We start from the raw sequence: 16,318 nt of genomic DNA on the forward strand, positions 1-16,318 counted from the left end.
TGAAGATCTTCTCTCACTACTCTAAAGGGCCCCTTTGGCAGTAGGAAACACATAGGCTATTATGGAGATTTATTTTGGAATTTAGATGCACTCTTATTGATTGTGCTTGGCCGTACATGTTCATATCCTTGAAGATGTATCATGGGGGTGTTGCAACCTTATTTCTGGTAACTTGTAACAAATCTCATTGCTATGACAGAAAAGAAATAGGTGGTAAGGAAGTTTATGCATTAACTCAATCAGGCAGGTGAAGAAGAGGAAGAAGTTAGCTTATTTTTGATGGACCTGAAAGTGTGGGGATGAATTTTAACATGCCCTCATGTTTACCCTTTAGTCTCACAGCCATGAAGCTGGTTCTAGACTTGCCACTTGTCATGGTGTGATTTCAGACAGTCGTCTCCCCTCTCTGGACCTCATTTTCTGTTCAGTTAGAAAATGGTAAGATATCTAGGGTACCTTCTACTCCAGAACTCTATGTCCCTGACGTGGAATCCATTTCTGAAGGTTCAGCCTGCAGTCATTCACACTCACCTCACCCCTGCCTAAGAGGGCAGGAGGACTCGTGAGCTGACAGCTCACCAGAACCTGAGATGGCAAATGCCTATCTTTGCTTTTCTGCAGACCCAGACAAGGGGAATGAGACCAGGGATACCTCTTCTCTCTCAGCATGAACTCCACAGTGCCCTCTCAGAGCCGACAGTAAAGGCAAGGTATGAAGAGGATAGTTCCAAGGACAACAAAGACATTAAGGAAGTTCAAAATTGCTATGGGTTGAGAATGGATAAAGAAGAATGCCAGAGGTGGACATATTCCAGGATCCCAGTGGACCAGGAGCTAGGGGACATTGCCCTCACAGACCCATAGGACAGGTCCTTACAGGGTGCTGAGGATCTCCCTCCTTCATTACTAGTTCAAGGGCTCATATTTGTGCTCAGAGGGAATAATATCAAGGAGCCTGCGGAAGAGGTATCATCAGAAATCATCAAACGAGGAAGGGACTCTAGAGATTTCAGTCCAGGCTGTGTGCATGTCACCTGTGGAGGTTTGGATGACAGCATGTGGGCCACACCCAGAGGTTCTGACCCAGTTGGTCTGAGGTGGGGCCCTGGCAGCGGCACGTTACAGAAGCTGCCAGCTGAGTCTCAAGTCAAGCTAGGGTTTGAAACCACTGCTTTAGAAAAAGCCTTCTGTTTCACGGATAATAATCCCTGACAATCAGGAGCATTTCTACATGCCAGATGTTTTACCAAACACTCTGACATCATTTCCGTCACAGTAGCTACTAAGGAGACCCAGGCTTAGAGGGAAGGGTTGGGTGACTCTTTAAAAGAAATGAACAGTTATTGGTATATCTGGCCTGCACTGCTAAATCAAAGGCATCACTAATTGCTCTAAGGGTGAAAGATAGGCAATCTCCTCCCATGCGATTTACAGGCTCCGAAAACCTACTAGAAGGCTAGCCATTAGTTAGGTCCAACTTGACAGCAAGGACAGACAGGTATAACTCAAACCCAAACTCATATTTAACTTTAATCCTGTCCTCTTACTGTGTCATCTACCCTTAAGAAACCATGGCCAAAAGAAACTATGGCCAAGAGAAGCCGGTCAGAGGCCCTGGACCATCGGGGCAGCCTTGGGTCAGAAGCCACGGCATCCACATCAGAGTCCTAAGTCCAAGCCCCACCTCCCTGGGAGCAGTGGTCTTCGTGTACTAATAGGGGGTTGGTAGTCAGGGAGACTTGCTGGCATTTCCTCCACCCTATCCACATCTCTTGTGCCTTCAGGAAGCAATCTGAGTTATTAATGTACTTCATCAACAGCAGTGTAAGCTGGGTTGCTAAGTGATCCCTCCCTTAGGAGCCCACAGAGGAGCTGCTTCTGCCGGCAACCTCACCAGAAGGAAACAGCCACCCCATGTGCAGTGCTGTGATGAGCAGACCAGGGGAGATGGGCTCAAAGCCTGGAGTCCTGCGGGCCCAGGAGGCCACACCAGCCATCCATGTACCCTGGGGGGGGGGGTGTCTCGCCTCTCCTTGCAGGATCCCAGCCCGACAATGCAGGTGTGATTTCCTTTTTTAAAAGCTGGTTCAGGGGGTCATGGTGATTATACATCATAACAGCTGCATGCCCTGCGGTCAGGTCCTGCTTTTTCAAAGCACTGCCTCCTTCGGGGCCTCACTGGCTTCTGACTCCTCACTTCTGTAACCATGGAGGACAGGACCTTCAGTAGGTGCTGAGTCCCTGGGAACCTCAATGTCTTCTTCTTTAACATGAGTGGTATAACAACTGAGGTTTACTCAGCACTCATGATGCACCAAGCACAGTTCCAAACCTTCTGTCGATCATCTCCTCTCATCTCACAGTGACTAGGATGTGAGTACTATGATTTTTATAAGATAAGCACAAAACTGGACCAATTGGTAGCATCAGGATGGATGGTAAAGAGATTGAGATTGTTCACAGCTTCAGTCTGCTCGGCTCCACGGTCAACACTCTTGGCACCAGTAGCCAGGAAATCAAAAAACATATTGCGATGGGAAAGTCTGCAGTTAGGAACCTCTCTAAAGTACTCAAGAGCAACGGTGCCTCTCGGGAGACTAAGGTGCACTTGATACAGGCCATGGTCTTTGCAATCACTTGTTATGCATCAGAGAGTTGGACAATGACTAGGGAGGACAGAAGGAGAATTGACGCCTTTGAGCTGTGGTGCTGGAGAAGAGTATTGAGGGTACCATGGACTGCCAAGAAAACAAACAGATTCATCCTAGAGAGGGTTAAACCAGGCTGCTCCTTGGAGGCAAGGATTCTGGGGCTTCGTCTGACATACTTTGGACATGTTCTAAGGAGAGACAGGTCTTTAGAGAGGGACATCATGCTGGGCAGAGTGGAGGGACAGTGCAGGAGGGGAAGGCCCTCTATGAGATGGATTGATTCAGTGACTGGGGTAATCGGGATGGGTTTGTCAGAGGCAATGAGATTGGCACAGGATAGAGCAGGGTTTAGGGCTGTTGTACATAGGGTCGCTATGAGTCGCAAACGACTCAAGGGCACATAACAACAACAACAACAAGAAGCACAAAACAAAAATACACCCCCCCCCCATGGAGTGTTCTGGGGACTTCATTAGTATAAATATCAAGCGTTTAAGACAGAATCTGGAATTTTAAAGAGGAGGAAAACAAGGCTAGATAATCCGATTTGGGTTACATGATAGGTAAGTTGTTGTTAGCTACTGTGGGGTCAGAACTGACTCATCAGACTCTCCGCGGGTTTTCACTGGCCGTAAACTGCACGGGAGGAGAATGTCTATCTCTCTCCCACAGAGCGGGTGGTAGAGGCAAAGTGTCCGCCTTAGGATCGGCAGCACACCTTCTTACCACTAAGCCACCAGGGCTCAATAAGTAAGTAGTAGAGCTAAAATTTGAGTCCAACAAATGGATTTGAGAATTGGTCATCTTGACCATCACAATCACTTTCCTTTCCTACCCTGGGCTTCCCTTGGGCCAGAAAATGAAGCCATATGGGATTAGAATAAGGAGTGGGACAAAAAGGCCGCAAAGGGATGTGGTTGGCAGGAGACTGGCCAGGGGCTCAGCCTTGGGGCTCACAATCCAGGAATGTACCTGTCTACATACACATCAACCACAGGGTTCACGGATCAGCTATGCAGAGTGGAGTGCCACACATAAAATCATTGATGACAGGTGATCAGAGACTCCTGGCTCTATAAAGTTCTTCTAGAGACTTCCCTAGCTGGGATTTTTTTTTCTTATTTTCAGAGAATAGATTTGGATTTGGGAGATCCAATTTCTCCATGGCTCTGCACCAGGAGTTGGAGGGTGGCCTGATCTAATGCATTCTTAGATGAGTAGCCCTGAGCAGGACCCTGCAGAGAGTGTGGAAGCGTGGATTCTGTGGCCACAGTGGGGCCACCCTAGGCTCCAGGGACCACTGAATCAGAGGGTGGAAAGTAACAATTGTGAGGCTGCCTGGAGAATGTGCAGCCTAAATGAGGCCAAACAGCAGTGATGAAGTGTCTTCTTTACACTCGCCTCTCAAATTCCACCCCAGAGAGAGAGAGAGAAGAGACATGGTGTGCTCCATGGATGAACAAAGGCTGACTCTTCCCAGCTTAACAGGGGAGCCACAGAACTGCAGCAGGAGGCGGCCAGGCAGGGGCTCCAGGCTGGGCCTGCTGTCCTACTGCCTCAGCCAAACCCACGTGACCCTGAACCTGCTGACAAACCTGAGTCTGAAGAAACAAAGTCTAATCGAGGCCACCCCCGAGCCCCTTGGAGCACAGTCGGGCCAAGCACAAAATCCTGGGCTGGGTAAATTCTCAGGGACATGTGGCCACGGCTCACAGCCCCAAGCGCCCTTATAACAAAGCCACCACTGTGTCCAGAAAGGAAAACCTATTGAGGAATCGCATGCATTGCTTCTTTATGAGACGTGATAAAGATCGCTTCTGTTGCCAGGCAAAAACATTCCCAGAGCAGCTTAAAAAAAGAAAAGTTAATTCAAGCTTGGCTGGGGACAGCTGAGATGGGGCAGCATGAGAATAAAGAGGGGCAGGGCAGCTCCTGAGCACCTACGCTAGGCAGACCGTGTTCTGATACCTTTATCTACACTAAACCACCGCAAAGAGGCCAGCAGGCTCTGCAGGATGGTGGCATGAGTTGAATTTGCTGTTGATGAGATTGAGACCTAGGCTGCCCAAGTTCAAGGACAAACGGAAATATGTTGTGGACTTCTGGAACCTTTTCCCTGCCAGTCAAAATCCAAATCCACAACCAGCAAGTCAGTCTGACTCAGAGCAAACAACCAAACATCCATCCAGTCTCCAAGACTGTGAAACTTTACTGCAGGAAACCGCCATTTTTCACCCTCCAAGGAATTGGTGAATTCATACAGCTGACCTTTTGGCTAGCGTGCAACATGTAACCAATCACACCACCAGGACCTCCTTTTCCCTGCCAAGATCTGCTAAATAAATCCCATATCCTCCTGAGCAATGTACTGCCTCTGGAAACTCGCTGGAGGGTCAGGTATGGGTTGGTTCTGACTCAACAGTATTCAACAACAACATAACAAAGAAAAATATATATATATATATATATATATACACACACACACACATAGTCTCTCATATCCTCGCTTCCAAAATGACAAAGGAAAAGAGAAACAATGGTTGTGCCAAAACCGGCCATGGCCACGTGTAGCCCAGTTCATAATTCAAAATATAGTAGAGGCAGCTGCTGCCATCAGGGACATTTCTGAAGTGAGTGTCTTTGGCACAGATGGGCTTCCAAAGCTCTGTATGAAACTATACTGTGTGTGAGTTGTGTCATTCACAGCACAGTGGTGAACCACTGTCCTCATGAAGACCAGAAGGACTGAGCATCTGTACCCAGAATGAGACCTGCAGGGGCTGCCCCATGACCACCCACCAAAGCCCATGCAAGGATTTTATTCCTTAAATGCTGAAGAAAAAATTTATCTGAAAATGGACCTTATACTTAAAAAAAAAAGATAAAAGGAAGTTCAATATAATTCAGATTTTCCCAACAAGGACTGACATTTTTCATATCTTTCTTAAGTAAATGATCTCATTTCATTTCTCTTTTTTTCATGCCCTGTTAGCTGGCAACTTCAGCACGCATCCTGCATTACTGGTGAGCTAAGCATCTAGTGTCTGGCTTGGAGCCAGGAATCCTAATGCTTCTTTGCACTACCCAGCTCATCTAGCCCACAGTGGAGTGCTGACCTCTTTGCTGTCCCAGCGTGGAAGGGTGCGGGTCCATACACAGTGCTCTGGACTGGGAAAGTGCCTAGGCTCAGTTGGGAAATATGCCTTCACGAGTGCTCAGTAGCCTTAGGTAAGTCATCTAAGAGGCCTTTGCCTTTGTCTCATAGGTTGATTAAATGGACAGAATGTGTCTCTCACTACTTCAGAGGGATAATCCACTGTTATTGAGTTATTTTGGATTCATGGCAATCCTACAGGATAGAGTAGAACAGACCTTCTGGGCCTCCAAAGCTGTGAATCTTTTCAGAAAGAAATTGCCTCCTCTTGGTGTTTGAACCACTGACCTATGGGTTTGCAGCTGAGTCCTTACCACTGTGCCACCATGCTCGTCCTCAGAGTGATAACCAAAAACCCACGGCCACTGGATTTATTCTGACTCACTATTGGGTTTCAGAGGCTATAAATCTTTATGAGGAGACTTCGCATCCTTCTCTAATGTAGCTACTGATGGGATTCAAACTATTAACCTTTCGGTGAGCAGTCCAACATGCTTTCGATCAATGTAGAAAAATTAAACAACGGTTTAACCAGGCATCAGCCTGTATTGTGTACCTAATCATTAGAGCAAATGGACTGCTACCCTGTAAGAACTCAGCACATTTCTATTTAGTTTCCAAAATCCGGCTTAAAGGGTTCTCTGCACGAAGCCTTTTCTGATTCATCCCCACCTCACCCCCAAATCAGCTGCACTCACAAGTGTCCCTAAAAATAACATAACTCTTAATTTGAATATCTTCTTATAGACTCTAAAGGTATAACATTGCCTGCTTGTACTACGGCTATTCATATCTCCGTATTACAGAGTCAGTTTCTTTAAGCCTCAGGTACTTTTTAGCTTTAAAATTGAATCAAGATAATAACATTTTGCCTGCCATCCTCAGAGAGCATTAGGGAGACCATAAATTACCCCACAGTCACAGACTGAGGCAGTAGATGGGAGTTTTTCATTGGCCAGGGTGAGAGCTATGAGTCAGCTGTGTTCCCCAGAGCAACCTCCATGACTTAGCGCAGGCTCACAGCATGGTGTAAGTTCAGAGGTGAAGTGGATCTAACAGAAGGAGAGCCGGGTGGATTGCCTGATCCCACTGTGTGGCAAGGGCGGACTGCCTGATCTACCAGCCAGCACTGTCTACAGAGTTTCACTTCGTGTTCCTTTTCCAGCCCTCAGAGTATAAAGAAGATCCCTGGGTTGTGGTGTAGTTGGAATATTCTATTGCTAATGAAAATGTTGGTAGTTCAGACCTTCCTGTGCCTTTGAGGGAGAAATATGTGGCAGGATGCTCCTGGAAAGATTATCACCTTGGAATCTCTCTGGGATAGTTTTACCTTAAAGTCTTGTAGGGTCCCTGCAAGTCAGAATCAACTTGGAGACAGTGATTCTGTTTGGTTTGGAAGTACAAAATCTCCATTCCTTACAGACATCTTCCTTTGTCCTTGATTCTGCCTATGGCCAATGCCAAGGGAAAAGCTTATCCCCACCCTCTTTTTTAAATTTTTTAGGAGATTATGTTTATTTCTTTCCAATGTCTATTTCCATTGATCTTAAATGTCTTTTTTTCTTTTTATTAATTTTAATGAAAGTTTACAGAGACTTAGGGTTTCCATTCATTCATTCATTCTTGTACTTTTCTCCCTGCCTACCCCTCACCTCCAATTCACTCTCCTCCTTGAAAAGTAAAAGAAAAACTCTTTAATTATTATGCAGTCCCTCCCCCCAAGTCCACTCCACTGTGCAGCCTTCATTCTGGACTCCTGTCATGACAATAATACCCAGTCATATGTTCCATTTAAACAGTTCTCTCCCACATCTGTTTCAATTCAGTATACATTATTCATCCCCTCCTTCTCTGTCTTCCCTCAACCTTGATGTCAGTCTGGTTTTATAACAGTGACACTATGCAATATTTGTCCTTTTGTGACTGAGATACTTCATTCAGCATAATGTCCTCCAGGGTCACCCATTTTGTATAATATTTCATGATTTCCTTGTTTTTCAATGCAGCATAGTCTTCTATTGTGTGAATATACCACAGCTTCTCTATCCATTCGTTTGTTAATGGGCACTTGGGTTGTTTCTAGCTCTTTGCTATTACGAACAAAGCCACAATAAACATGGGTGTGCACATATCTGCTTGGGTCGCAGGTATGGTCTCTTTGGGGTATATTCCCAGTAGGGAATTGCTGGGTCAAATGGTATCTCTATCTGCAGCTTTTTAAGAAAGCGCCACACTCCCACCAACAGTAAATAATGGTTCCAGTTTCTCCACAACACTGCCAGCATTTGAGGTTTGCTTGAATGTCTTTTTAAAAAAAAATAGTGGTTTGCATACAAAATTCTCATGCATTGTGTTTCACACTACTCCCATCCTCTTGAAGGTCAGAGAAGCTAGAAGGCCTCAAGCTAGAGAACTGAGCTAGAAAGAAAGAGACTGATGAAGCCCCAAGCACAGTGCCTGGAAGAGAACTGGTGCTAGACACTGGTTCTCCCCCTGCTATCGGAGAGAAACTTTGAGATAGTCACTACTTTTTACATACAGTAGTTAAGCAAAGTGGAGTTTAGGAAGATTTAGGGCTGTGACCACTTAAAGTGAAGTGATCTGACTTCACTTAGACCCCCCTAACAAAGTACCTTGGAGGCTTTCATGAATTCAATTGTGTCCTCTCAAAACAGAAGTCATCTTGGCTGGACCATGATTCTTAGTGGTTTGGTAGGATATAAAGATGTAACTCTGTTGCTGTGGTGTACTACTGAATTGGAACTGACCCATGGCTGACCCCTCCAGCAGGTTTTCAGAGACTATAAATCACATGAGCAAAAGAACTCTCAATGAGCTGGATCTATACAGTGATTACAGCTATAAGCTCCAGTATATCAGAGATGGTGAGGATGGTACAGGACAGAGCCGTATTTATAGGGTCACAGTGATATAATTTAGCAGGTATAGAATATGTAATAATGTCATTATCCTCCATAATACTGATGTAGTCAGTCAGTTAATCTTAAAGGGATTAACCTGGTACTGATCCCATGGATGGCCAAAAGAATAAACAGATATGTTTTAGAGAGGGTGCAGCCAGAGTGCTCCTTGGAGGCAAGAATAATGGGGCTTTGCCTACATATTTTGGACATGTTGCTAGGAGGGACTATTCCTTGGAGAGGGTTATGATGCTGGGAAGGGTGAAGAGTTGGCAAAGGAGAGGAAGACTCTCAACCAGGTGGATTGACACGGTGACTGCCGCAATGGGCTCTGGTCTGTCAGGAAGTGTGAGGATGGCACAGGAGATAACAGAGTTCAGATCTGTTGTTCACAGGGTCACTATGAGTCACACTCAACTCAATAGCACCTAATAACAACAATATCCTTACTCAAGTCACAACTCAGATCCAACTGAAGGAGAGTTCCTCTGCAATGTGGCCTGCATCTTTTCTATTGCAAGAGATAAAAGGAGAGCGGTTATCAGAAAAAGGATGGTGGTACCACTAAGAAAAAAAAAGAGCTGGGAATAAAACATATCCTTTGGGTCCAGGTTCTCCACACTGAGGAAACTCCTAGGACCAGGGGAAGATTGATGTAAAGACATATGGTGATCCCCAGAGGATTCTGGAATCATGGATGTTAAAGGCAACCAGGGCTTTCTCCCAGAGTCAGCAGGGAATTATTGCCTTCCTCACAGCTGCTGGTCTGAATTTGTACTTCTAGCCTCCTAAACTGCAATAAAACACATTAATCTCAGTTTATTAAAGCCATTTCTGGTACTCCTGTCATACTAGCTCTAGATCACTAAGACAGCTGGTAAGGAAGTCATAGAACCTGCACTTCCTGACCCAGCCCAGGTTCCTGTGATGGCCCTTCCCCACCAGCAGTGGAAATGAGAGTGAGCCCTTTCTCCTATGAACTGCTTCTTTATGATGAATTCCCAGCACCTAACAGTCAAAGCCGATCCTAGTGTGAAACTGAGACAGGAGTGCAGTTCCTCGGTGCCGGGCCTTCTGCTCTCTTGAATAACACTCAAGTCATGTGAGAGGTGGATTGACAACCAGGTGGATTGACACAGTGACTGGCGCAATGGGCTCTAGTGTGTCAGGAAGTGTGTGGATGTCACAGGATAGGACAGGGTTCAGAACTTTTGTTCATAGCATCACTACAGGTCGTACTCTATTTGACGGCACCTAATAACAAAAATAACATATGAGAGGTGAGTGAATTCATCTGGTGATCCAGCAGAGCTGGGCCTGACAGATAAAGATGCTCATTGACCTGAGAGATGGACAAGCACTGAGGCGTGGTGGGGAGGACAGTTGGCAGGGTAGGTCATGCAGAGGGCAGTAGTCCATCAGGAATAGTGTCCATTCTTTCTGGTCCTTTGGCTTTCCAGAAAACCATCTTTTTCAGGGTGGCAAATGCCACACAACCCAAGGCATTGGGAGAGGGATGTCAGAGGTTGATGAAAAATGGTTCAGCCATGGGGAGATGCTTAGCCATCACTGAGAAAGGGTGCAAAGAGCCCTTGACAAAGTAGTGGCAACTGAAAAATGTCAGCTTAACAGCCTGATGAGTGAAGTACCCCTCTAACCCCTCACCCCTAGCAGTCTCACATATGTTTGAGGGTACAAGTTATACTGTAAAAGACCCATGTGACCCTGCAGACCAGCTCAGACTTTACTGTGGAGCTCAGCTCTGCCAGCCATAGGCCCCACACCCGGGGTGCACCACCTCAACTCTGCCGTGGTCAGCATGGGGATAATAACATGTCTTCAAGAAGGTGTGGTCCATGGCGTGAGAATACTCGCACTACTCATACTCTCTCAACCTCTGGGGCAGTCAGCTGTCCAGCTCTGCTGCCCCCTGAATAGAGGTGCCACGGAAAGTGGGCAGCAAGGAGGAGTAACCAGGGAGCCAAATGGTCCAAGAGAGGAGAGGTTCAAGGCCAGATGCCAGAGAGAAATAGTGAGGGAGAAAAACAGCAGAGGCAGGAGGAAAGGCTGCCAGGGCCAGAGGGACACAGAGCTACTGTACTCCAAAGAGGCAGCTTGTGTGGGGAAGAGCAGCCACCAGGCCAATTTATTGTTTATTTTATTACTCTGGGTTGCCGGGCCGTAGGCCAGGGAAGTTATTTCAGGCAGAGATCACAGCACATTAATTAGTTATTAGAAAAATGTCCTTTTCTTTATGCTTTTCCTGAGAGAAAACAGATCCTGTGGTAAGCATATAAAACAGAAGGTGGATGGGACACTCAGGAGGCCGAGGGACAGCGGGAGAAGTAAATCTGCTTCTGAGGGAAAGGTCTGAACCTGTGAGAGGCTGGGCATTGCTGCACGCAAGGCAGGAAGCAGGACAGGAGAGGGGATAGAAACTGCAGAGACCTCAGCCCACACCGCTGCTCTGGTAGGAAGGGGGAAAGGCGGTTCTCTCTCAATTCACCCTTTTGGAAAGTAATTGGAATACATGACTACTTGAAAAAATAAACAAACAAACAAAAACCCCTCTGTATAATAACTTTAACTTCTGGGAATCCCTAAGAGCATAACAGTCCAATAAATGAGACAATATTATATACTCAGACAAATCCAGAATAATTATAAAATAGCCCAGAATTAGAAACAATCTCAAGTATTCCAAGTAAAAAGGTTGAGGAAATGAATCATTGCATATATACAGGATGAAATATAAAGCTGTTAAAAATGTTTTAAAAATGTGCAGATTCTATGGGAAATACTCATAATCTCAGTAAAAAAAAATCAGCACACAAAATGATAGAGATGGTATGTTCTCAACTGTGTTATAAAACAGCTGCTAAGGTCCAATCTTGTAAAACATAATGCAGCATGATAATGATTGTATGAAACAAAATGTGAATGAAGAATAGTCTGAAACACCAATATATGTGAACTTTGTCAGCAAACCAATTAAAAACACCAAACCAAAAACAGCTGAAGAATTATGCTCATTTTAGCTATCGAGTGGATTCTGACTCAAAGGTAGAATTAACCTGTGCCAGAGTTTTCAAGGTGACCTTTCAGATCAAGAAACTTGCCTTTTAAGGAGCCTCTGAATGAGTTGGAACCACCAAACTTTGAGTTAGAAGTTAAGTACTTAGCCATCTGCACCACTCAAGAACTCCTGGGAAGATACACACATGTATAAAGGTTTTCTCTGAGTCATGGGACTATGAATGATTTTTCCTTCTTCAAATGTATTCTTTTTTATATGTTGCAACTTGAAGAAAAAAAAAATCAAATAACTGGTCATTGGATTTAATGAGAAGGAAAAGATGTAATTAGGGTCTGGAGGGTTCTACTTCCTGTATTCCCCCAGGGGAAGGCAGGTTTTTATACACAAGCTTAATCCAGTTATTGACATAGGTCAGTGACTGTGGGTGGGAACAGCCTTAAGAGAAAGAAAAGGTATCTGTCTCCACTGGCCTTCCTGTCTCTCTTAGATAAGGGATAATCAGTGGCAACTTAAATGCATTTTCTTAGATATAGTTAACAGTCTGAGATAACTCAGGCAAAGCCAGGAGAGAATGTCTCAGACAAAAGGCATTTAAACTTGCTTGAGGATCACCCCTCAGGGTCATTGCTCTCCTCTTGATCCTTTGTATTCTTCAAATATCTGCTGGAAACCTCCTCTAGGTGAGATCTGGGGCTAGGCCCCAGAGATGTTAAGTAAGATGGCTGCCTTATACATGCTCCTGTTCTAGGAAGGAGGCAAGCCAAAAAAAAAAGTGCTCAGAGTTACAAGGTAGGTATGTCCAGAGAGCCAGGGAAGGGCAATTTAGAAATGGTTTGTAATGTCTGTGGAATATAATGCAGACCAGGTAGATGACAGAGATTACAAAGAAAGCCTTGTAGAGGGTTTAGGTGACTCTGAATTACCTTTAAATTAGTCTTTAATAATATAAAGGACATGGATTAATTTGCACTTTAAGATCCCAGGAGAAATCTTGTATGCCCTAAATTGCATGCAGATTGGGGTGTATGTGCACTTTTCTAAAGATAGTTTCATCAGATTTTCAAATAAGATCCTGACCAAAATGTCAAGAATGAATGGACTGCAAAAATTAAGAGCCCATGGATTAAAACTTAAGACCAATCTAAACTATTCAAAAGCCAACAGGCCTACTGTCCTGTAGATTCTCAATTTTGCACTTCTTCAGAAACAACTTTTACTCCCAAAACTGGTGAGCCCAAAGCTGCCAGCTCCACAAGAATCTCTATCTGGTGCGCTGTTTGGACATGACACTACTTGCTCAAAAGACTAGTGTTATGAACTTAGCTTTAGAGAAAATGAGTACCTTCCCAGACCTCAAACTTTTTGACTGTTTTCACCAAACTAAGCCTGGTATTTTGCATGTGGTAAGAACTCAAATATACATTGAATGGAAGGGGAGAACTCTCAATTTGATATCTTCTGCAGGTGAAGAGTACCTTGAAGTGGGTGGGCCACTGAACTCCTTCTCACCATAGAATCACATTCTCAACACAGAGAGAGCCTGTAATTCAGTAACTTGGCAATGGCTGTAAATGAGGCCAAGGGAGATGGCTTATCCTTGGTGGCTGTCTGTGCTGAGGACTGGGGAGAGAAGCCACATGAAGGTTCAGATCACCCTGATAGATAATATACTCATCCAGGTGGTTCCGACTCATAGCAACCCATCACCCAGTTTCCAACGCTGCAAATCTTAAGGGGAGCAGTCTGCCCATGTTTCTACCTTTGAGTGGTTGGTGGAATCGAAACACCAGAGACTCTCAGCCTTTCGGTAAGCAGTGCAACATACCATATATGCACCTCTCTAACTGTAAATGGACATAATGACTTCTTAGGGATCTCTTCTGTATTTAATGGAAATGGATGACTCACCACCAAAGTCACAGGCATTTAGCCAAGCATCTCCTCATATATATTCAGGGCCTGTATCCAAGTATGTCTCTTATCTAGTTACAAAGATTTGGACAATACACCTCCCCTCTCTATCTGACTTGCAAAACCAGGGCCGGATGAGGTAATGGTCCTTCTGAAAGTAATTTCTCGTTCAAAAAGTCTTTAATATGTTTATTGACGCATTAAGATCAAGCAAGGAAAAAGTAAAAGGATCCTGCTACTGCCCAGTCTCTACACAGTAGGAGCTCTGTCCCTCGAAAGGAGATGACAGAAGGGCAAGTGGCAGCACCATGCAGGAAGCCCAGGGTCCCAGCCCACATCCATTCCCAAGCCTTCTCCCCCAAGAACACCTCAAGTGTAGCTGGAAAAGTCTCTGAGGCTGAGCTCTTGGGAATTGGCTGAGGGTGGGAAGTTGATGTCCCTGGCTTGGGATAGAGACTCCATCAAAAAACAGCGAGGCTGAATACCACTCCCACCAGCTTACAAGACCAGGAGTTCTTCCTCTTGGGCCTTCTGGACTTCAGTATCCCCATCCATAAATGGGCAGAATAGGGAGGTGTAGAACATTTATATTTGACTACTGGAGCCAAGGGCGAAATACAGTGGAGTGACAGCGTAAAGATGAGGGAAGAGGACTAGTCAAGAAATTGTAGGATAATATTTGACACAGACATAAGGATTTTCCCCACCCCTAGAACTCTTTTTTTTTTTTTTTACCCCTAGAACTCTTAACTGAAGATTCTGCTTGTTCACATGCAGAAGCGGGGCACCAGAGTTTATTAACGTAGGGGAAAGTAGTGGACAGTAGGGGTGAGGTGAAGTTGCTGGTTCTCTTGGGCCCACTCACCTGATGAAGGTGGTCTTCCCAGTGGAGTACTGGCCCACCAGGAGGACCATGGGCTTGTTGTCGAAGTCAGCATCCTCCAGGGCTGGAGAGTGAAACTCATGGAAGCGGTAATGTTCCTCCAGAGGCAGCAGCTTGGTCTTGTAGAGTTTCTTAAGCCCCTCGCTCACCGTCTGGAAGACCTCGGGGTCTTTCCTCCGGCGATCGTCGGTACCCAGCCAGCTGAACATCGCAGCCGCCGCTATCCACCGTGCAGTCCCAGCAGAAAGGAGCGGGGCCCCTGATCCTCACCGTCCCCGGGAAGGTACACGCAGAGCCGGCCCACCAGGCTAGCAGTCGCGCCTCCGCCTCACCGGAGCGCGAGGATCAACCGCATCATGGCCCGGGCGCGTCGCTTGGGGTCCCTAGAGCGACAGAGCGAGCCCTGGAGCGAGCTCGCCCTCTGGTCCTGAGTCGAAGCCCTTCTTCATCCAGTTCCCAAGACCCGAGGGCAGAAAACTAGTATGTGTGGAGGGAGGAAGACAGGTTGCAGTCTCGGAAATTAAAGTCAAACCTGCAATTAAAACTGCCAGATGACAGCGTCCCCGATTTGTCCCCTCGTCCTCTTCCAGAAAGCGGCTGCAAGATGCTTAGGCTCGGCTCGGGCCGGGCAGGCGCGGGCGCGGCACGGTGTGCAAGCAGCGCAGCATCCACAGCAGCAACCTACAGCCCCAGGCGCAGGTTTAAATGCTAGCGGTGCAGGAAGCCGGCTCGCAGAGGAAGTCCCCGAGTACTGGCAAGGCCCGGGCGACCCAAGGATGTCCGCGAGGAGAAGCTGAGATGGGCGTCGCCATGTTTGTGGGCAGGAGCTCAGCTCAAGACCCAGCGGCTGCCTGGGAAAGGATGCTGTGCTGAGTCCAGTGGGAGAACTCTGGGATTCCAGTCCTGGCCTCTGGAGGTTTGATTTGAGAACAGCGCCCTCTCAGGGACACCTATGAAGAAGCCAGTAACCCACTCCTTGTTTTCCTTTAGTTTAATGAGATTTGATTCCTTAGGGAAATGGGCACTCCGGTATTTGGGAATATTTTGCTAGGAGCATCGGTATTTGGGAATATTTTGCTAGGAGCATCGAGTGAGATAAAATAACTCAGACCGGCTCTAAAGAACCTTCTTGCAAATGCCTAGAATGGGGTCAAAATTGTTCCCATTCATTCATTCCCAAAAAGTAAAATTAAACTATCAAATGAGCAAAATCCACACAAGTATTGAACCTGTAGTATGTGGCTGACCATTTTTGTCATTATTTACACAAAGTTAACTACAAAAATCAGCACTGGGCAATTCATCCCTGCTGGCGCGCCAATGAAAGCAAGCTCTCCTGAGGAGGTATAAGCACAAGGCCTTGAGACCATAGGGGAGGAACTATTCACTATGTTTGCCTGTGTAATTTGAGCGAGCCTTCACAGCATGGCTGTGGGCTGGAGCTTAAATAGTAAAACACAATAAAAGGGAAAATATTCTAGGTCAAGTAGTAAGCATTTGGGGATACATGGCGAGCAAGAGAAGACTGGTCTAGGGACAAATAAACATCATGGAGGGCAAGATGTAGGTGAGTAGAAAGAAGTGACTGAAGCCAGGAGTGAAAAGCTTTGCTTGAGAGTCAGGAACCTTGAAAAGGGTTGTTGTTGTTGTTGTTGTTGTTGTTATATGCCGTCGAGTCATTTGCGACTCATAGAGACCCTATGCACAACAGCCCCAAACCCTGCTCTATCCTGAGCCAACCGCACTGCCTCTGACACATCC

The 16,318-nt window shown here is 45.9% G+C and overlaps 1 protein-coding gene across 1 annotated transcript in view; it reads right to left on the reverse strand.

Moving 5' to 3' along the window:
* The window catches only part of EHD3 (EH-domain containing 3), a 49,093-nt gene extending 34,327 nt beyond the window's left edge, over positions 1-14,766 (reverse strand). The window contains exon 1 of the mRNA XM_006901134.1: positions 14,540-14,766. Within this exon, the coding sequence (XP_006901196.1) occupies positions 14,540-14,766 (227 nt within the window). The remainder of the gene's footprint in view (positions 1-14,539) is intronic.
* Between the last annotated feature and the right edge of the window lie 1,552 nt (positions 14,767-16,318).

This window comes from Elephantulus edwardii, unplaced genomic scaffold, assembly GCF_000299155.1.
Source record: "Elephantulus edwardii isolate Elephantulus edwardi_28Jun2011 unplaced genomic scaffold, EleEdw1.0 scaffold00309, whole genome shotgun sequence".
NCBI classification, from domain to species: Eukaryota; Metazoa; Chordata; class Mammalia; order Macroscelidea; family Macroscelididae; genus Elephantulus; species Elephantulus edwardii.